The sequence below is a fragment of the Oryctolagus cuniculus genome, chromosome 12 (genome assembly GCF_051225735.1).
Source record: "Oryctolagus cuniculus isolate XC-2025 breed Fujian yellow rabbit chromosome 12, ASM5122573v1, whole genome shotgun sequence".
Classification (NCBI taxonomy): domain Eukaryota; kingdom Metazoa; phylum Chordata; class Mammalia; order Lagomorpha; family Leporidae; genus Oryctolagus; species Oryctolagus cuniculus.
In genome coordinates, this window is record NC_142878.1 from 56,616,397 (window position 1) to 56,638,690 (window position 22,294).

The following is a 22,294-nucleotide window of genomic DNA, read 5'->3' on the forward strand; positions in this document are numbered from 1 at the left end:
AAGAAAAAAGAAAATAAAAATAAATCTTGATGTGAATGGAAGGGGGGAGGGAGAGGGAAAGGAAAGGGGAGGGTTGCGGGTGGGAGGGAAGTTATGGGGGGAAGCCATTGTAATCCATAAGCTGTACTTTGGAAATTTATATTCATTAAATAAAAGTTAAAAAAAAAAAGAAGGAACTCTGAGTGAGGACATCTGTGATGAACAAAACATCTCTCCAGAAATAATCTTTCCAGGTCACATATCCCAATCAAGATACTGATGTCCCAATCAATACCTTTCAAGGTCATATTTCCCAATCAAATTAAAAGACTGATTATAAATTAGCATACTGGAAAACTTGGACTTTAATCTCAAGTGTTCCAGATGTGTATAAAGTCTAATATCAATGTGGCAACCATTGATACATGCATATTTTATCTGGTCTGAAGTTGATGAAGTCGACTTTTCGGGTAAACCAGAGTCCTCATGGGAAGGAATGCAGCCGGTAACTGTGGTAATCAAGGCCTTTCGTCTCCAGAAGCATTACACTGGTTCACATTAAAGCCCAGCTACAGCTACCTAGCCCCAGATTTAACACACATCTGAAGATGCAGCATGGGCCTCTCCTGCCTTGGGGGCCATCTGAATATTCCTGAAGATTCTGAGAGAGTAGGAAGCGGGCCAGGATTAAGACAGCAGGTACGCATTTCCATATCTCCAGGCAGCTATAGGCCCTGATCTCATTTATTCTCACCCCATCTTATTTTGAAGACAGAGAGTAATTTTCCCCAGAGGTCACCTGGTCCAACATAAACTGGATTGAAAACACACCTGACTGAGTCTAAAGACTGAGATTTTCTCACTATAAATTCTGCTTACTCTAAATTTAGTCATTTCTACAAGATTATGGGGCTTGAGGGTTTCAAGGGAGATGGTAACATTTCATTTGATCCTGCTGCCCGCTGGATGTTGGTGGACATTCTATACATTATAGGTCCAAGCAACTGAGAGTGTGATCACTTTAATATTTGTATGTGGGGATTTCACTTCAAACTCAGCCATAAAATTGGCCTCAGTGCCAAGCTTCTATCCCTTGGTAATTTCCCCCCAGAAAAGAATTAGATAGGATTATATCAGAGGTAAAATGATCCAAGGAATAGCTAAGCAAAGACAGGCTCTGAGAGGCACCAAACGTCCTGTCCCCGGGTCTTTCTCATCATTTATTCTCCTTTTCAGCATAAAACTGGCTCCCACATGCCGCTGGCTGAGCTAAGGACATTTCAGTAATAAAAAACTCTGCTGTTAAATTTGGCTAGGCACCTTTGTTTTTCTTTGTTAGCAAGAGAAATTGGTGCAGAATTATAAATCCTTGCAAAAAGAATTCAGTACACTCATCACATGAAGGAACAAACAACTGAAGTCATTTTTTAAACTGTCCAGTTGCTCCATAGCAGTAAACAGACACACCACACAAGGACTAATTTATGACTAAAAGGAAAAAATTATACTCTTCAAAGCATCTGGGTTGGTGGCAGTCATGATCATTAATGAAAGCAATCTCTATTTAAAAGCAGTGAATGGCTATTTCCAAACAGAGTGGAACAGCATGCAAAGGAGGCATCATCCCATTCACACATCCCCAGGCTCTCGGAGGATCATCAGGGTCTGTCATATTAACTCACTTCCCTCTTTCTTTTTTCTTTTTCTTAATCTTCCCCACTGAACATTATCTTCTAAAATCAAATTAAGCACTAACAGTAAATGTGCACAGTAATCACTTCAGAAAAGCAAAACAATCAGACTCAAGAAAGTGCAAAAATATTATTTCTTACATTAAAGACTGAGAGCTCAGATAAAATGAGAAGGTTCTAGAGTCTGAAGCTGCTGTCTCAAGAACTATTTTGTGAGGCCACTGTCAATAACATAACAGTAATATCCTATATGTGCACCATCTCTCTTCTCAAGGCCCTTCCTTCACTCCCCAGGGAATAATAATAGTAACAACAACAATAATAAATATGTCAAGATTGCAAATAACTATCAGATCTCTCTTTGGTAAAACAGCACAAAAAGGCAACATGACTCATGGGAAACTTCAGAATCTGACCTAATACAATGACTATTACCCAATGAATATTTAATAAAATGCCATGCATCATTTATTTTAAACTCAAGTTCTCAAAGATACCACATCTCCCCAAATAAGATTTAAAGCATGTTTCTAAATATTACAAATTACAGGTGGTCCCTGAAATATGCAACTATATTGAATAAATTTCTTTTATAAAGTGGCTGCCAATTCAGATAGTTTTAGAAAACGTGAATAAAACCTAAGGGTTAATTTTCATTAAGTTGGTCTTCCCACACTTATTGGAAAGTGAATTATTACTTATTTCTCTTTATAACAAGCTAAGTTAAGATTATTATTCTAGTTCTTGGTAACAAAAGAGAACTAGAACTTTTGAATTTACTTTCTCAACTACAGGACCCATGTACCATTCAAGCTAAATGATAAAGAAAAAGAGGTCCTTCAAAAAACACCTTTTGAACAAAGAAGTTAAAAGAATCCCCAAGAGACAATTCTGAGGTAACATAGCCTATATGTGTTCCCAATTTTCATGCTGGGGCCATAACTAAGCAAAGTCTACTGGATCTTGTTGAACTCTGAATGGGGTGATATTTAAAATCAACTAGGTCCTCTTCAGCAAATATTTCTGCATATTATGAGCCTTGAGAAAAGGGCAAGCAACTAAAAAAATTGTCACCTTGAACTGGAAACGTTGGAGGATATGCAGAACCCATGAAGTGCTGAAGACAATGCAAAGAGACGAACCCAGATTGAGGTGAACATTAAAGGTATAAATATCTCACCTGTGTTAATTGCTTTCAGGGACAAACAAAAGCTATTCTCAGATGGCTGACTAAAGCATTTTGTTATAAACCAAAAGAGTGAAACATCACGAACATTTGGTGTTAAGGATCCTAGAGACCTAATTAAACATCCTCATTTTATAGGTCATAACACAGTATCCCCAAGAGATTAGAAGACTCACCTAGATCCTATTAAGAGCTGGAAGATGAACACAATGTTAATATTGATTTTCTTGACTTTTATTGTTTTTTCTACCACCAATGAAACACTTCTGTATTATGTATGCATTCATTCATGTCAAGTAAAAATAAACCATGCTACTAGGTAATTGCAAATAGTTCTGAAGCACACATGGTGCATTATTGTCCAGTATAGTAAAAGGAAAATACATTTTTATTATGGTATAGAGCGATAAGAACTATAAAAGTAGTACCAATTCTGTTCAACTGATAGACTTGTGGATGGCTGGCATTATGATGATGTGGGTTAAGTTCCCATTTGCCACACTGGCATCCCATACTGGAGTGACAATTCGCAACCCAGCTCTCTGCTTCCAATCTAGCTTCCTACTAATATGCCTGGAAAAGCAGCAATTGATGGTCCAGTGTGGCCACCTGGGAGACCTACTACTCATGTGGGAGACCCAGATGGAGTTCCTGGCCCCTGGCTTTGGCCTGGTCCAGCCTGGGGTGTTGTAGCTTTTTGGGGAGTGAACCAGTGGGTAGAAGATTATTCTTCCTTCCCCCTAACATTTTACCTTTCAAACAGATAAATCTTAATAAGTAGATTTGTGGGGCCAATGAAGCTGCTCAGCTTATGAAATATCTAGAACGGGGACTACTTGAAGGGTAAGTAGGGATTACATAGCAAGAGAGAGAGGAAGAAATTATTCCATGTGGAAGAAATAGATGAGACTCAGGATGAGGAGCACAGAGAATTGGCATGTTTGTGGCAGTGAGAAGAATTCAGCACATACCTGGAACATTGAGAAGTTGGTGAGATGCAATGATAGATGGGGAAGAAAAAGCCAACAGGGCTCAGCAAATCCTGAAAGGCTTTATCTCATGCCAAGGAATTTGGAATTTAATTCAAGGTCATAAAAAGATAAAGGATATCAAAACATAAAAATGTGATAATTGTGTCTAACCTTTAGAAATAACATTATGACGACTAATGAAACAAAAATGGAAGGATGAATTACAGAAGAAATCAAAGCAGGTAGCAGGCTATTGCAGTAACCCAGAAGATAGAGGATGGTCATCTAACAGGGTGCTGGGAAGTGCCAAAGATGGAGAGAAGCAACTGGACTGGATATATTCCAGCAACAGAATTAAAGTATTTGATGATAAATGAATATAAATCAATGTCCATCATTAGGGGAGGAGAGGATCAAGGTATTCTGCAATATTTGGCCAAAGTCTTTCCCAGGAGACCTCCTGATGTGAATCATTGCTTCTCAGTGAAGTGCTCAGGGACTACTTCCCTGAAAACAGAAATCTAAGACGGTTCTGTATTTGCTCATCTCAGGGAAACCACAGAGTTATGGGCACATGTGAAAGTCTCGGAATTCTGTAGGAAATCCCCTCTGAAATGCTGTAACGTGGATGTGCTCCTATGGGACTCAGATTTTAACAAGGAAAAAGAACCTGCTGAACAGGTATCTTCAATCTAAAGCCCTCTCAGTCTCTCCATATTCCCTCATGGATTGTAGGGTAGGAGAAGGGAGCAGGGTCAGTGTCTTATGCCTGGCTCACACAGCATTAGTGGTGGTCTCTGCTCTCTTCTGATGGAATCTGGCTAATCCAGAGGAAGCAGAGTTATGACTGCTGAGTAAGAATCATCTAAACTCAGTGAGAAAGATTACCTCTCCCCATAACAAGCACCTGAAGGGCCCCAAGGCTTTCCAGTTCCAAACTGGAAGAATGAAATGTAGGATGTGCTCATAAACTGTGGTGTGTCCCAATCCCAAACTAGGACATAATGTAGGTACTCACCCCTTCGCCACCATTTTCACCTGTGTTGGCAAGCATTTCCTGCAGGGCTCGGACAGAGAGGGACTGTTCCAACACGAAATTGCAGACGCAGAGATCTGGAGGAATAAACTGTGGGAATAAAACCAGAATGAGGATACATACTGATATCAATCAGTCATGGATCAATCGTGGAATAACAATTCAAGGCAAAGAACCTACCAGTCAACATGCTGGTTGGATGGATGAATATGAATGTAGAAATGTGGATTTCCCTTATTTAAGTGAAGATGGGCTTTAACCAGGATTATACATGGTGAGAAGAAGAAAAGCCCCAAGTCTCTAGGGGAGAAGTGACTATGACATCAGGGTTGAATTGTGGGAGGGCTGCTAATGTACATGGAAGAAAATGTATATAGCCCAGCAGAGTGGGGGACAGGAGGGGAAGGTTGATCTTTATCCATGCCTGGGCAGGGCCAAAGGAAGAAAACCCAGGGCCCCTCACAATAATTTGTAAGAGCTGTGGACAGATTGAAATTTGGCTCTATACAACAGTGACCAAAATAGATAATCCACTATTTGTTACAAAAACATGGGTATTACAGTATAAAAAGAGGCAATAAAGGGAGCTAAGAGTTCTATAAATATAGCTCTGAACAAAGAAATGTCCCAAACTACAAGAATTTGTGACTTCTATAATAATCATTCTAATTAATTAGAATCACTTAACTGTGATCAACAGTGACATTCATGCCTATTCCTGAACATATCTTGAGGATGATTAAAGACAACTTTTTCTACGTGCTAAGTAGTAATAGCTAATAGTCACAGAGTACTTTCTCTGTGCCTGACACTGCTCCAAGCATTTTGCATATATTAACTCATGTAATCCCTACACAACTACCCTATAAGATAGAGACTATTGCCACGGAAATTTAAGACACAGAGATCTTAGGTCACCTGCCTATGTGCTACATTTGGCTGGGTCAGGCTTAAATCCAAGCAGTCTATCAAAACACAGGTGCTTCACCTTACACTGTTCTTGCTGCTAGTGAAAATATTAAGGAAAATTTTTGCAACTAAAATGTTTTAGATCAGCAAATATTTAAGTATTATATTTTTGGAAACTGCAGTGCTTGATATTAAGAACAAAGAAACACAAAACAAGGCATTGCTCTTCAAGAGCTTCCAATCCAGTTTCGTAATACACCAAGTTTCTTGGTAATACAATTTATGATCAGCTTGAAGACCACTCCTTGGGGCTAGTGTTGTGGCACAGGTTAAGCCACCTCCTGTGATGCCAGCATTCCATATGTGCACCAGTTCAAGTCTGGGGCTGCTTCACTTGATTTAGTTCCCAGCTAATGAACCTGGGAAAGCAGAAGATGATCCACTGCTTAGGTCCCTGCACTCACACGGGAGACCTGAATCATTTTTCTGGCTCCTGGCTTCAGCCTGGCCCAGCCAGAGCTGCTGTAGCCACTGGGGGAGCGAACCAGTGAATGTAAAATCTCTCTCTCTCTCTCTCTCTCTCTCTCTCTGTGTGTGTGTGTGTGTGTGTGTATCTCATTCTCTTGGTAACTCTCAATTTCAAATAAATGAGTCAACAAATAAATCTCTTTGACAGAAAAGACCAATCCTTGGTTCCTACATAGTATCAACAAATCATGGACACTGTGAGGCCACAAGTCACCACCAGCCATATTTAACAGTTTAAGACGGGTAAAGCTGTTTCTAGGAGCTCCAATTTAAAAGCCACACTAAGCCTGTGCCTAATACAGATTTAACCTGATGTCAGCACTTTGATTTCCAAAATGAAGATCATGGAACTGGCCATGATTAAGTTCTCTTTCATTTACAAGTGTTTGTACATTCCTCATCCCCTCCCAACCTCAGTGTCTTCAGAAATAAGATGATATCCTGCCTACAGGACCTGCCTATAATTTTCCTCTGTTAAAGCTCCAAGATCCCTTTTATTAAAGTGTTAAGCCAGGAACGGCCAATGCCACCTTGAGTTATTTACATTTTATAGTACTTTTAAACCATATATTTTTCTACCAAGTATTTGAGTGAATAGCTTTCAATTTACATACAGTTTTTAAAGTCTATGCTCTCAGAAACAAAACCAAAACCAAAACACACCACCACAGTCTTAGAATTCTCTGACATTGCAGGAATTTGTCTATTTGTCTTTCAAAACAATATAACCAATGAGAGACTGCAACATAAGGATTACAACTGTTATTTTATGGTTTTCACTTTGTTTTCAAAGTCTGTTCCCCCAGCAGGTAATTAACTAATTTGTATGGGACTTGAGTGAGCAGGCAGCTGGTGATGCAGAGCTGCACCCCCAGGAAGCGTTTTTAGTGTACATATAGCATCATTACAAGCAGCATACAATTATATCATAGAGCATTCCCTAAAGACCTTACACTCTAGTCTCCTAAAATGTGATGCCATCTAATGAGATTTTACACAAAATTTTATACTATTCTTAGCCTACTGAATTTCACATCCCCTAAATAGGAAGCATAAAAGCCAGGGTTTGCCCATTTTCTGGTCCTCCACTTTATTAAAGTGTTTGGTTTGGAGATTATTCCACTCAAGAATGTCTGCAACTATGGTTATCAGTTTAAGGTATGCTTTTTGGCTAGTCAACTGAACAGTCTCAATACTCATGCCCACTTTTACAATAAAAGTATTTGTCCCATTTGTTCTAAGAAAGTTTCATGGCTCCAAGCACTAGAGATTCTGCCCTTACCGGAGATCCTGGGATTGTATGCCAGCATTCTTTCTTCCCTGTGGGCGGTTTGTTGGACAGGAGACAGGTCTCTCTGCCTCTACCACTGTCTATTCTTGAGGAGAACCACCAATAGATAATAATACAAGAAAAACCTTCCCAGGGTCCAGAGCTATGGTATAGCTAGTAAAGCTGTTGCCTGCAGCGCTAGCATCCCATATGGGCACCAGTTTAAGTCCTGGATGTTCCACTTCCAATCCAGCTCCCTTTAATGTGCCTGGGAAAGCAATGGAAGATGGTCTATGTACTTGGGAGCCTGTATCCACATGGGAGACCCAGAAGAAGCTCTTGGCTCCTGGCTTTAGATTGGCCCAGCTCTGGATTATGTGACCATTTGGGTAGTGAACCAGTGGATGGAAGATCTTGAACTCTGTCATTCAAATAAATAAGTATATCTTAAAAAAAAAAAAAACAAAACTCGGCCAGCGCTGTGGCTCACTAGGCTAATCCTCTGCCTTGCAGCGCTGGCACACCGGGTTCTAGTCCCGGTCGGGGCACCGGATTCTGTCCCGGTTGCCCCTCTTCCAGGCCAGCTCTCTGCTGTGGCCAGGGAGTGCAGTGGAGGATGGCCCAAGTGCCTGGGCCCTGCACCCCATGGGAGACCAGGAGAAGTACCTGGCTCCTGCCATCGGATCAGCATAGTGTGCCGGCCGCAGCACGCCAGCTGCGGTGGCCATTGGAGGGTGAACCAATGGCAAAGGAAGACCTTTCTCTCTGTCTCTCTCTCTCTCATTGTCCACTCTGCCCGTCAAAAAAACAAACAAACAAAACAAAAACAAAAACAAACAAAAAACCAAAAAAAAAACAAAAAAACTCCCTAAGAGGGAAGATGGCACAATAGTGAAAGGACAGTCTGGCTTACATGGGGAGAAATTAACATTTAAAAAGGGGGAGAAAGTACACTCAGACAAAGCTGCAGGAGAACCACTGCTGGAGACCCAGTGAAAGCAATAGAAATGGTCCAGAGCCACACTGAAAGAACAGAAAACAACAAAAAACAACAAAAGCTTGGATCCGGGGAAGCAGACACCTGCCCTGGCAAACCAGTTGAGAGGGGACTCCATGGGCCCATGGCACTGCTGATACACTTGGAGGGAGAGCTTGGTGAACTGCTTTTAATGTTCCACGTGAAAACAGCAGAGGTGGGGAACAAAAGAAAAAAAAAATAGTTGAGGCATCTCTCCCTCCTCCCCCCTCCCTGCCACAGCAGAGACCGACAGCCAGTCGGGGGGGGGGGGGGCTCACATCATTTTTTTTTTTTTTTGACACAGATAGCTGCCACCCCACCTCCCCTGCAGGAGTCCAGCAATAACAGGGGTCTCCCCCACCCAATTAACAATTAAGAATTCCTTTCCCCTTCTTGTCAGTCGCATGGAGCCAGTTGCTTGGCAATGGGAGGGGAGGAGGAGCTGTCTCTACCGAAGGGAAGCCCTGCCTGCAGGACTCTCCCTACCGATCCCGCACCATTGAAAAGTGAGCAGGGCTGCAGTGGGAGGGTCCTTTACATGCTCACAAACCACAGACCAAAACAGAGAAAACTGCCCACTTCCCTACCAGTGACACTGAAGCTGGTTGGGAGGACCATGCACAGCTGCTCTGGGAACACATTCGTTTCCTTATACAAAGGACTGGCTAGTGGGGAGGAGTGGCCCTACTGACAATCCATGACCTGGAGAGCCTGAGAAAACAGTGACTGTATAAGAGGCGGCAGAGTATGGTTAGGTCCTGGGCAATCAGAGTGCTTCTCCACATTCTGAGCTCCCAGGTCACCCATAGCCGCTCATAACAGGGGAACTGTGCTCATAGGAAAGACTCCAGAGATCTAAAGTACAGTTCATTAAGCAGTGTGGATGAGTGCTGAGCACAACGGGGACTAACACCAGGGCATCCATCACCTGTGAGAAGGGCTGGTTGCACCAACAGAGGTGACCATTCCTCTCCATCTCGTTAACCAGAGGAGAGCTACCATGCCCAATGGAGATCTTACCCCGGATACTTGCCCCACACTGGAATACTGAACAAAGCACCCTGGCCACACCCAGCATGCACTTCTTGGTACTCACTGAAGTGTAGGCATCCAACTAAACCACAGAAACACAGATAAAAGCCAACAGACAAAAAAGTCTATAAATGCCAAAAATAAAGGAAATAATTCAAGAAATAAGAATAAGGAAGACACTATGAGTCCCCCAAAGGAACACTACAACATTTCAATATTAGAAGGTAAAGATGAAAAGATTGAAGAAGTGCCAGAAATGGATTTCAAGAAACTATTCATTGGAATACTCAGAAGCAATCAGAAGCAAATTCACAAACTAAAGAAAACTATGTACGATATGAAAATTTTTCTAGGAAATTGAGATCTTAGAGAAATCAAAATGAAATATCAGAAATGAAGAATTCAATCGATCAAATAAAAATGTAGTGGAAAGTCTTAACAACAGAGTTGGTGAGGCAGAAGAAAGAATATCTGAGCTAGAAAACAAATCTCTAGAAATTTTACAGTCAGAGCAAAAATAAGAAGAAGTTAGAAAACTAAAAATCACTGTTGAGATCTATAGGATACTATCAAATGACCCAACATACGGACTCCTGAGTCCCTGAAGGAGTGGAAAGAGAAAGGATTAGAAGGCCTTTCCAATGAAATAACAGAAAACTTCCCTAAGTTGGAGAAAGAAAGGGATATCCAAGTACAGGAAACACATAGAACTCCCAAGAGATATGACTAGCAAAGATCTTTACCAAGACACATTGTCGTAAAACTCCTCACAGTAAAACAAAGAAAACGTTCTAAAATGTGCACGAGAGAAAGACCAGATTACTTTCAGAGGAACTTCAATTAGACTCACAGCAGACTTCTCATCAGAAGCCCTACAGGCTAGGAGAGAATAGTGAGATATATTCCACATACTAAGAGAAAAAAACTGCCAACCCAGAATACAGTACCCTGCAAAGCGCTTATTTATGAATAAAGGTGAAATAAAGACCTTCCATAACAAACAGAAATTGAAAGAATTTGTAGCTACCCACCCAGCCTACAAAAGATGATTAAGGATATGCTAAACACAGAAACAGGGTCAACACTATGAAAGAAGGTGAAGGCAGAAAATCTCCAAATACAAAGGAAATCCAAAGTAAACATTAGGAATATTAATGGAAAAATGGCAGGGCCACGTTACTTATCAATAGTCACCTTGAATGTAAATGACTTCAACTTTCCAGTTAAAAAAGAACAAACTGGCTGAATGGGTCAAAAACAAAACCCATTTATTTGCTGCCTACCAGAAACACATCTCACAAATAAAGATGCATATAGACTGAATGTGAAAGGATAGAAAAAGATATTCCATGCTAACAGAAACGAAAAAATAGTTGGTGTAGCCCTCCTAATATCAGACAAAATAGATTTTAACACAAAAACTGTTAGAAGAAACAAAGAAAGGCACTATGAAATTATTGAGGGGTCAATTCAACAGGAAGATTTAACTATTTTAATGTATATTTACCTAATTACAGGGCACCTGGTTATTTAAAAGAAATGTTAAGGAATCTAAAGAGAGAAATAGACTCCCATACAATAGTAATGGGGGACTCAATACCCCACTTTCAGCAATGGACAGATCAACCAGACAGAAAATCAGCAAGGAAACAGTTAATCGACATTAGATGAAATGGACTAACAGTATCCACAGAACTTTCCATCCTACAGCCACAGAATACACACTCTTCTCTCCAGTGATGGAACTTCCTCTAGGAAGAAGGAAGAGGTAGAGGAATGGGAGTGTGGGTACGGCGGAAAGAATTACTATGTTCCTAAAGTTGTTTATGAAATGCATGCATATAAATCAATCTTCCCTTTCCTTCCATGTATGACAAGTCCTCAGGTGGTCATGAATTCCAGACTAGTGTGATGGGGAGGAAGTATCTCAAATGGGGGCCTGTGTATCTACCACTGCCTTATATCATTTGCTCAGTTTAGTTTCCTCTGCCTCTAGAGCACAATCCCAGGCTGGACTCTCACCATACATAACAATGTGTGAACAGTGGCAAGGGAGGGAATGGGGCAACAGGACCATCTAGAAGGAAACAAAATGCAACTAGCAACTTGTGACATGAATGGAGTACACAGCACAGAGCCATCTGACCGGCTATGCCAGCTGCCATCCTTAATTAAACTTCAAACCGGCCTGAGTTCCCACCTGTACACTCCTGAAGAGCGAGCAAAGGCCACTGGTCCATCAAAGCTCATTTGTTTGCGGCCGAGAGAGTCCCCCAGGAGGCCAGTCCATTGTCTCTGTGCGCTGGAGCCTGTGCCGCAGTCACGCTGCCTGGCAGGCGTGGGGCATGCATTTGATGATTCTCAGCACGGAGAGGAGGGCTCTGTTGACATCTGTTCTGAAATAGCTCCTCATTGCTCTCCCCAGCCCTCCCCTTAGCCTAGAGAAACATTTTGTTTCCAAGTGTCCTACAGAAAACCTTGAGATACCAGGGCCTTGAGTAAGCCAGGAACCTGCATACCTTTATCCCCACTTTGTGGAAAACAGTGACTGAAGGCCTATGCATATTTCATGCGCCATATACCTATTTAACAGCCTATTTTTTTCTGGGGTTTACTAAATCCAGGATGATGGGAGTCTGATGTTCCTGTTGTAGTCATTGAGCATTTGTCTATCCAGTATCCCACCAAATGCACTCAGTGCTACACCAGCATAACCCTGAAACAAAGGGCAAAATTATTCACAAAAAGGATTGTCACTTCTCTACCACCCTGTCTGGGCTCATACAGTTTTTGATGAGTCAATGTCTATGTTTCACTAAGTTGTGGGTCCCTTGAAAAATATTTCTTTTTTGATGTTTGGTATTCCCAGCACATAAAACAATAGGAGCGCAAGTCTTCTTGAACAGATTTTGTGTCCTTGAGACCACCTAGGAGTGTGTGATTGACAGGGGTTTTGTCTATAAACAAACTGCACTGAGTCTGCCTGGCTGAGCCCATTCCACGAGTCTTCCACTTTTTTTTTTTTTTGACAGTTAGAGTGAACAGTGAGAGAGAGAGAGAGACAGAGAGAAAGGTCTTCCTTTGCTGTTGGTTCACCCTCCAATGGCCACCGCGGCCGGCGCGCTGCGGCCGGCGCACCACACTGATCTGTAAGCCAGGAGCCAGGTACTTCTCCTGGTCTCCCATGGGGTGCAGGGCCCAAGCACTTGGGCCATCCTCCACTGCACTCCCTGGCCACAGCAGAGAGCTGGCCTGGAAGAGGGGCAACCAGGACAGAATCCGGCGCCCCGACTGGGACTAGAACCCGGTGTGCTGGCGCTGCAAGGCGGAGGATTAGCCTAGTGAGCCGCAGTGCTGGCCTCCACTTTTTATTCAAGGAGTTTCTTTTCCCACCATTATGGAGTTCTCTGCACTTTTGTTACTGTATCAAGTACACACACAGACATGCCTCGGTGATATACCTTTAAATGCACTGATGATTATAAAGGCAATGTAGGGTCTGTTGGTTAGGAGTGGATACTCTGGCATAGGACTGCCCGAGATCAAATCTCTGTCCAACTACTGACCAGTGGAATGATAGTAGGCGGATTACCGTCTGTGCCTCAATTTTCTTTTCTAGAGATATACTAGTACTTTCTTCTCAAAAGAAACTTTTTTTCATATTGAAAGAGTTTAGAATATGTTCTGATTTAAAGTAAATACTTAAAAAATATCAGATGACAGCTAACCAAAAACAGTGAAATAAAAATACCTCATCAAATAACTCAGTTATAAAAACTCATGGAATCAGTGGCTTATTTATGCAATATGTTTGTAGATATATATAATATATATATATATATAATACTTATTTAAGAGGCAGAGAAAAAGCAAGAATGAGAAAGAGTACTCCCATCTGCTGGTTCCTTCTGTAACCGCCTGCAATGGTAGGGCTAGGCAGAGGCTGAAGCTGGGGGTTGGGAGTGTATTCTAAGTCTCCCATGTGAATGGGGGACTCAACAACTTGAGCCATTATCACCTGCTGCCTGCCAGGGTCTGCATCAGCAAGAAGTTGAAGTTAGGAGCTGGAGACAAGTATTGAACCCATACACTCTGATATGGGATGTGGGGATCTTAAACAGCATCTAACTGGTAGACCAAACACCACCACTATGTATCTAGTATTTTTGAAGTTTCTGTTGTGTGTAACGTAAATACTTACTTGCTATTTGTCGCTCCCCCTCTTCATGGAGGAACGACACTAAACCCTGCCTAGGCTTCATATCCGAGTCACGGCACCATTATGTCGCTCCCCCTCTTCATGGAGGAACGACACTAAGCCCTGCCTAGGCTTCATATCCGAGTCACGGCACCATTATGTCGCTCCCCGTCTTCGTGGAGGAACGACACAGGACCCTGCGCTGTTCTTTCGTCTGCTCGGCCCTCCCCGGGTTTGCTGCTGGTTCCTCCCGGGCTGGCCACCGACCCCTCCACCTCTGTGGAAGGGCGGTTCCCCCTGCCACATTCCCCACTTCCGCGGGGGAGCGGCACATGGCCGGCCGGCTCTCCTGGGGGCCCGCTCAGATGTTCCTCAGGTGTTCCCCTTAGATGTTCCGGGTACATGTTGTCTCTCTCCTCCCTTATAGTCCTCTTCACCAATCCCAACTCTGCTATCCACACGCTGAGTACGCTGCTCTCCTCCAATCAGGAGCAGGTCCTACAGTTTATTGGTTGAACTGGAGGCAGCTGTGTAGAAGCTGTTACTCCCTTCTCAGCGTCATATTGTGGGAGAGCAGATGCATAGAATAAGTCTTAATTCCAGTAACTTAGTCTAGTCCGGGTTGCTCCCCACAGCTATTCAGGGTTATGTGGTCTGTGTGGGAAGCAAGTGTTCATTTAAAAATATTCATTTTAAAAGGTCCAGAGCTGAATAGGGAGACATGTCAAGTTTAGGATGGCTGGGGGAGGTGAGAGAGAGACAGAGAGATAAAGACACACACACACAGACACACACACACAAAGAAATAGAGAGAAAGAAAGAAATAGAGAAAAATGGAGAGGAGGGGAGATTGAGTGAAAGGAGAAGGGGATCAGGCATAAGTTGAGTTCTCTCCTCAAGGCAGAGTTTGTATTTATCTTCAGAATAATGGGGCACCATTTAAGGAAGTTATGTAGAAAGTGATATATTTAAGGTTTCACCTCTGAAAGATCATTGCAAGCAAAGTGTGAAGAAGGCTAGACAGAGGCAGAGACAGACTAAATAGGAGGTTGTTGCAATAAACTGGGTGAGAGGTAACAGTGGCCTCAATTAAAAGTGGTGGCTGTGAGTATGAAGATAAAAGAATGGATTTTACACATCTGAAGAAGTTAAGAGATAAAACCTGGCAGTTAATTGGGTGTGGAAGATGACCAAGTTTCTGTTGGTTGGGGCAGAGTGCACAATGGATAGGACTTAGCCAGAACAAGTCATGGCAAACGCCAAAAAGACCATGGAGACAGCAATTCTACTTGGCAAAACGCCCACCCACTGGAACCCCATTTGGACCAACAGAAAAGTGATGAGAGTGTGGGGAACTGTCTGCGCCAATACAGGCTATCCCTGTAGGAGTCAGCACAAGTAGGCTCATCTGTGAGAAAGGAGGAATCTAGGCATGAAGGAGAAGTCTTGGAGGCTCAGCGACTGAGGTCCACCACGTCAACCTCACTGTGCTTTCCTGTGCCCTTCAGGCAGTCACTCGGCACTTACAGAACACAACACTATCCACTAAGAGGTACAGCAACTGCACTGGGACCAAAGAAACAAAGGAAGGCATGGTTTCTAGCCTGTAAGGAATTTTCATCTATTTGAACAGAGATCTACTGTATGTGAGACTTCATGAAAAAAAATACAAAAGAGTATATTCAATGTCAAGTTGAGAGGTTTGGTATACCTTGCAGAGACGTAATTTGGAAAGGCCAGCTGGGCCTGAAAGGGTGAAGGTGATTTGTTCTTATTTGGGTAATAAGGATCCTCCTGCACATAGAAACGATTCAGACTTTCGTTGAGTGAATGATTAAGATGGAAGACTTAGTCTTTCCATTTTCTGTGTTGTGTGCATTTTCCCTTCCATTTAAAATTCCATGAATTGGAGCAGCAATTTTAAGTTAATGCCTCTTTTTCTCACCCAACCCCTCAAGGAAAAAGGTCAACCCATGAGGATGTCATTATGGGGAAAGGAAAAGAGCAAAGGAAGAAAGTAGTGGATAATTTCCTACCCATATTTCCCACTCTACTTCCAGGGCTGAGCAGTAAGATGGATGCTGTCAATATGGCATTACACTACTATAAGCTGATGTGTTTACATGAATTCAGTACTACTGCCATTGATATATGCCACTAGTCAAAGCAATTTCTAATGTCAACAAACCAGGGGAAAGGAGTGATTGTGAGAAAAGAGGCCAGAGCTAGGGAAGCAGAGCTGAGGTTGGGAGCAGGTGGTATTAAGTTCTTAAATCTAGTGGTAGAGAGTCAAGCCCACCATTTAGGTCCTCCTGAACAACAGATATCATAGAAACATCCAACCAGAGATGGGTCTGAAGCTGACACTTGGGCAGGTCATGCTTTTCTCTGGGGTTCTGGGTAATCAGGGACAGGAGCAGTGAGCATGTTAATTGTGTAAGAATTAAAAACTTGAAGCCAGAATGTTGAAGTATTTTGGAATTTCACCAAAATATTTTTTCTTGTGTTATTCCTTGCTGTTCAACAGATTCTTTTTCCTAAGTTCCAACAATTTGTTGTCTCACAGCAAATTGAGGAAAGAATTTTGGTCTGTAAGTGAGCCAAGACATTAAAGAAAACAGGGTGGCTCCCTTTAGCCAATAAGATTTTTTTTTTTTTTTGACAGGCAGAGTGGACAGTGAGAGAGAGAGACAGAGAGAAAGGTCTTCCTTTGCCGTTGGTTCACCCTCCAATGGCCGCTGCGGCCGGCGCACCGCAGGAGCCAGGAGCCAGGTGCTTTTCCTGGTCTCCCATGGGGTGCAGGGCCCAAGCACCTGGGCCATCCTCCACTGCACTCCCTGGCCACAGCAGAGAGCTGGCCTGGAAGAGGGGCAACCGGGACAGAATCCAGCGCCCCAACCGGGACTAGAACCCGGTGTGCCGGCGCCGCTAGGCGGAGCATTAGCCTAGTGAGCCGCGGCGCCGGCCATAGCCAATAAGATTTTAATAGCAGTCATCAAACAGGAGAACCAGTACCCAGTAGGAAGAGTCAGAACAGAAAATTAGGGTCCCATGACCAACCAACTCTCACCAAAAGGATTTCTCTATTCAAGGATAGTTCTTGAAATTTCTGAGTTTATTAAGAAAGAAAAGTATCCCAATTGTTAACTTTATGCTCTATTTATGATACTTGAGGCTGCCTCATCCAGGGATAAATACATGTTCATTATCACAGCTCTAAATTTCAAATTGTATAGACAAAATGAGTCCCTTTCTGCAGGGGAACTGTGTCTGCTGGTAACAGGTAAAGCCAATGGCTTGGCTTCTACAGGAATGGAGGTTGTTTCATTTTACTACACTGCCTCAAACAGGACTGATAACCATCAACCTATGATGACTCAAAGTAGTCCTACTCAAAGACATGGGTGAGAGGACTTCCAAGCTCTCCTGCAGGGGCCAGCATTGTTACTGTGAGTCAAGGCCACAGCCTGTGGCACTGGCACCCTTTAAGGGCACCAGTTCGAGTCCTTGCTGCTTCACTTCTGATCTGGCTCCCTGCTGATGCACCTGGGAAGGGAACAGAGGATGGCCCAAGTACTTGTGACCCTGCATCCACATGGGAGACCCAGAAGAAGTGGATCCTGGCTTTGGTGTGTTCCAGTCCTGGCCATTGTGGCCATTTGGGGAGTGAACCAGCAGATGAAGGGTCTCTTTTTCTGTAACTCTTTCAAATAAAATAAATCTTCAAAAACAAAACAAAACAACAACAACAACCCCCCCCCCCTCCAAAACCCAAACCTATTCTGTCCTCTAGAAAATGTCTTTATCATCCAGGCCCTGTTGGGTATAGCGTGGAATCAGCTGAGACCAACTTCTCATGGGCTAGCATCAGGAGAGCCAGAAATGATATGCACAGTTTATATTTCAGGAAATTTAGACACTTTCCAGACATTATCTCATCCAATTCCAGCAGACATGTGCTCATGGACAGACTGCTGATCAATTATTGATAATATCTAATTATTTGTATTTATACTTCAGAGGCAGATCTCATCATTAACCAAACACCCACACTCCATCCCAATATGATTTATTTAAATATCATGTAATTAAGTATTTTTTCAGTCTATCTTTGTCACTTCTGGAAAGTAATAGAAAGGTTATAATCAAAGTTAAATGGTGATCAGTTGATGATTTTACAACAATCTTAAAGTGGATCAGGTGAGACACAAATTAAATTAGGTATATATATATATTTATATATAATTTATATGGGCAAGTGAAGAAAAAAAAGTAAAAGCCACATACACACTTTGAATGCATCTACAAGCCTACCTATGTAACTGTAACAGGAATTGCTTAATATGCTCTATAAAAATTGTCTCATTATCTCACTGGGGCCGGTACTGTGGTGTGGCAGGTTAAGTTACCACCTGCAGTGCCTACATCCCATACAGGGCCGGTTCACACCCAGCTGCTGCTCCACTTCTGATCCAGCTCCCTGCCAATGTGCCCGGGAAAGCAGAGGAAGATGGCTCAGGTGGCTGGGTCTCTGCTCCCACATGGAGACCTGGATGAAGCTCCTGGCTTCATCCACCACTAGATTCAAGAACTTAATACCACCTTCTCCCATCCATGGCAGTTGCAGCCATTTTGGGAGTGAACCACAGGATGGAAGACCGACCTCCCTCTCCCTCTCTCCGTCCCTCCCTCCTTCTCTCTCTCTCTCTTTCTCCAACCCCACCCCCTGCCTGCTCTTCCTCTACCTCTGCCTTTCAAATAAATAAAATAAACCTTAAAAAATCACCTCATTCAACCTTTACCTCAACCTTCTTATGGGAGAGATAATAACCATTTTATATATGAAGAAGCAGATGCATGAAAGTCGAGACACTTTTCCACAATCATACAGCTAGGGAAACATTTTAACTCTGAGTTACAAACTCAACTTTAAGATTTATTTTATTTTTTGAACGACAGCTCTGCTGCCAGTGCAGACTCAATGATCTGACTCATACCGCATCAATATCCATGAAGAGAGGGTTCCCGTCCCTATGCCGAGGCTGCAGAATTCTAATCCCATTAGGCTACCTCCATTCCACTCTTATTAGATTATTGACAATCTCAGAAAGGGTTCTCTATTTTGGAATGGTCATAGGGAATGCAAAGACCATGGACTGAAGTTACTGGGACTTTCACGGCCCCAGAGCTTTATAAAATCTAGATTCTAGGCAGGTGACATCATTTCCTTAAGTTCTAAAATCCGAGACCTATGGAAGCTTTCTCTTCCAAAAGATCATTCAACTCTGGGCCTTTTCAAGCAAGTTTCAGGCATTGACATACCAGGGTACTTCAGAAAGCTCATGGAGAAGTAGAATTAAAAGGTGTTTATTTTGGTGAAAAAACATTTCAAAAATCAATGCACAGTTTTTATAATACATATTTCTATGAGCTTCTTTTTAAGAAAATATTTATGTATTCATTTGCAATGCAGAGAGGGAGGGAGGGAGGGAGGGAGAGAGAGAGAGAGAATCTTCCATCCATTGGTTCACTCCCCAAATTGCCGCAACAGCTGCAGCTGGGCCAGTCAGAAGCCAGAAGCTTCTTCTGGGTCTCCCACATGTATGCAGGGACCAAGCAGTTGGGCCATTATCTGCTGCTTTCCAGGCATATTAGCAGGGAGCTGGTTCTGAAGTGGAGCAGCCAGGACTTGAACTGATGCCCACACAGGATGCCGGCATCACAAGCAGCAGCTTTACTCACTACACCACAGTGCTGGCCTCTCCATGAACTTAATGAAGACCTCTCAAACATTTTAAGTCGATTTTAAGTTGGTGTTATTTCCAGACTTTAAATATTCTGAGGAAACAGACTATGTTTGGAGTTGTTATCAAGGAAAAAAATATATAACACTTTGCTTAAGTTATTTATTAAACATATCATTCTATGGTAAATGATACTATCCAAAACAGTAGAGCTCTAATTTTATGCTTGGCCACTAATGACAAAAGCTACTAAAGATAAACAGTAATATATATATATATATATATATATATATATATATATATATATATAATTCTAATTGGAAAACATTCCTTTTTGAGAGAAGTAGAAGATGCCAATATCTTTTAAAAGAATAAAGTAAAGGCGACCCTTTCTGATGCCCGAGTAACCCAACACAGGAGTGTCAGGCTCACAGCATAAAGGCAGTTTCTAGGAGTTTCTTCATGTTAGGGACACTTGGGCTGCCCTGAGAACTGACAGCTGTGGAGAAACACTTCTGCACCACCAGAGACTCTGGGCAGAAACAATCACAGTCCTGGGAGGAACAATGGTGGCGTACAGATGTCGTGCTGGGCTGACCCTTACCAACACACAAGAGGAGTGTTCAGAAGGCAAAGAGTGGGGTAAGTTGATCACGTGCCAAGAAAAGGAGAAAATTATCCAATTACAGAAAAGTCTTGACTAAAAAAAAAAAAAAAAAGAGCTGAGCACATGGTAGGGAGCTTAGATAAATGCTGTAGAAATGCTTGTGAAGCATTTCTTATAGAGAGGTGGCTTCACTGCCACCTAGGCTCAGGAAACCCAAATTGCAGGACCCATATCCTTCCATAAAAGGCTTGCTGAGAAACGCCAGGCTAAAGTGATAAAGATCTAAGAAATACAAACGTATGTGTGTGCATCCCACGACTGGTTCCTTGCCTATCCCCCAGAGACCCAGATTGGCTGATCAACAGATCTATTAAAGTCCAGTCTTTCCTAGGAGGAATGCTCGTTAATTCAAGTGAAAGCAACACTTGCTACATCAGTTATTCTTTTGATGACAGATTTTTCTCAAAAGCTAACACAAACACAAGCGTTTTCTGGAAGTGTTCATGCAGAAATATGGGGGGGGCATAAGAATTTTCTGGGACATATTGCTAAAATTTCCAATTCCCGTGAACCTTAAAAGATGATCTCAAGCGTTAGGAAGCAGAAGTGCCTCTGATCCCTGTTTCAGAGACACTGCAGAACAGCTGGACCAAACAAGTGAATTCAGGTCCTTGAGAATAACTGATTCTTACTTTAGAGTCTCCTTAAAAATATTTATTTAGGGGTGATGTTGTAGTACAGTAGGTTAAAGCTGCTGAATGCAATTCAACATCACACGTGGGCGTCACTTGGAGTCCCAGTTGCTCTACTTCCAGTCCAACTTCCTGCTGATGTGCCTGGGAAAGCAGTGGAAGATGGTCCAAGTGGTTGGACTCCTGCCACCCATGTGAGAGACCTGGATGGAGGTTCCAAGCTCCTGGCTTAAGCTTGGCCCATCCTGGGCCATTGCAGTCATTCAGAGAATGCTGCAGCAGATGGAAGATTGATCTCTTTCCTTTTCCACTCCCCACCCACACAACTCTGTCTTTAAAATAATAAATAAATCTAAAATACTTTTTACTTAAAAGAAAGATCAATCTTTCATCCACTGCCTCCCCAAATGGCTGCAATAGCCTGGGCTGGGCTAGGATGAAGCCAGGAGGCTGGAACTCCATCCAGGTCTCCTACATGGACAGCAGGAGTCTAAATACTTGGGCCATCTTTCACTGCTTTCCAAGACACATCAGCAGAAAGCTGGACTGGAAGTGGAGCAGCAGAGATGTGAACCAGCACTCCAATATGGGATGCTGGTGTCAGAAGACACAGCTTAACCAACTGTACCAAAATGTTGGTTGCCCAAGTTCCTCCTTTGAAGAATCAAATTCATCAAAATACGGTAATTTCCTTCAAATGAATAATCCAGTAATTTGATATTTGTATGACTGTTGTTTTTATGATTCTGCCTGACGTGGGCCCAGTGAAAAGTAATGCTGAACTGCCCTGGATACCTATGTTCTGCCAAGAATCAGTTGTTTCTGGCACAGTTAGGAAGAATGTTACCATAAGCCTTGTGCAAATTAGTGCTGCAAAGCTTGTGTTCTTTAAAATAAGGAAGAGGGGGCAGCCAAAGATTCAGAGACAAAACGCTGGGCAGCTGGCTCGCAAAATGCCTGCTGGGAAAAAGCATAAGTGACAGGTTGGATAGTTGATTTGGTTCTTGACTGAGCCAAGTTTTTCTCTGCCTGGCAGTGCATGGTCAGAATGTTAAATAACTAAGGTGCCAATAGGTGGAAACTTGGATTATTTGCACATGGGAAAACAAGCTGTGTTGATGAGCAGCAACTAATACTTATGGCTGATGGGCAGAGATATTGGAAACAGTGATTCTTTATAGGGTCCTAAAATTATATGGTCAAAAATACAATGATAATGAGTAGCACAGCTACTGTAACAATATCATGGATGCTTAATGGGAACCTAGAATCCTAGAATTCTAGCTTTCAAAGAGTGCTATGTTGAGACACATTGAAGACGTTATTTAGAAGAGATTGCAATCAGAAAAATAGCAGACACGGGAAAGAAAAAAGGCAGAATGTCAAATTAGAGACAAAATCAGCCAAAGTGTCCCATGAGTAAGTTAGGAGTC

General features: G+C 42.5%; 1 protein-coding gene across 10 annotated transcripts in view; it reads right to left on the minus strand.

Moving 5' to 3' along the window:
* RYR3 (ryanodine receptor 3) overlaps positions 1-22,294 on the minus strand; it is a 582,715-nt gene that overhangs the window by 368,586 nt on the left and 191,835 nt on the right. For all 10 annotated transcript variants that reach the window (XR_016217200.1, XM_089309149.1, XM_070053265.2 and 7 more), the window contains 1 exon segment: positions 4,846-4,953. Coding sequence is in view for 9 of the 10 variants with exons in the window: in XM_089309149.1 (XP_089165275.1) it covers positions 4,846-4,953 (108 nt within the window). In the remaining variant the exon portion in view is untranslated.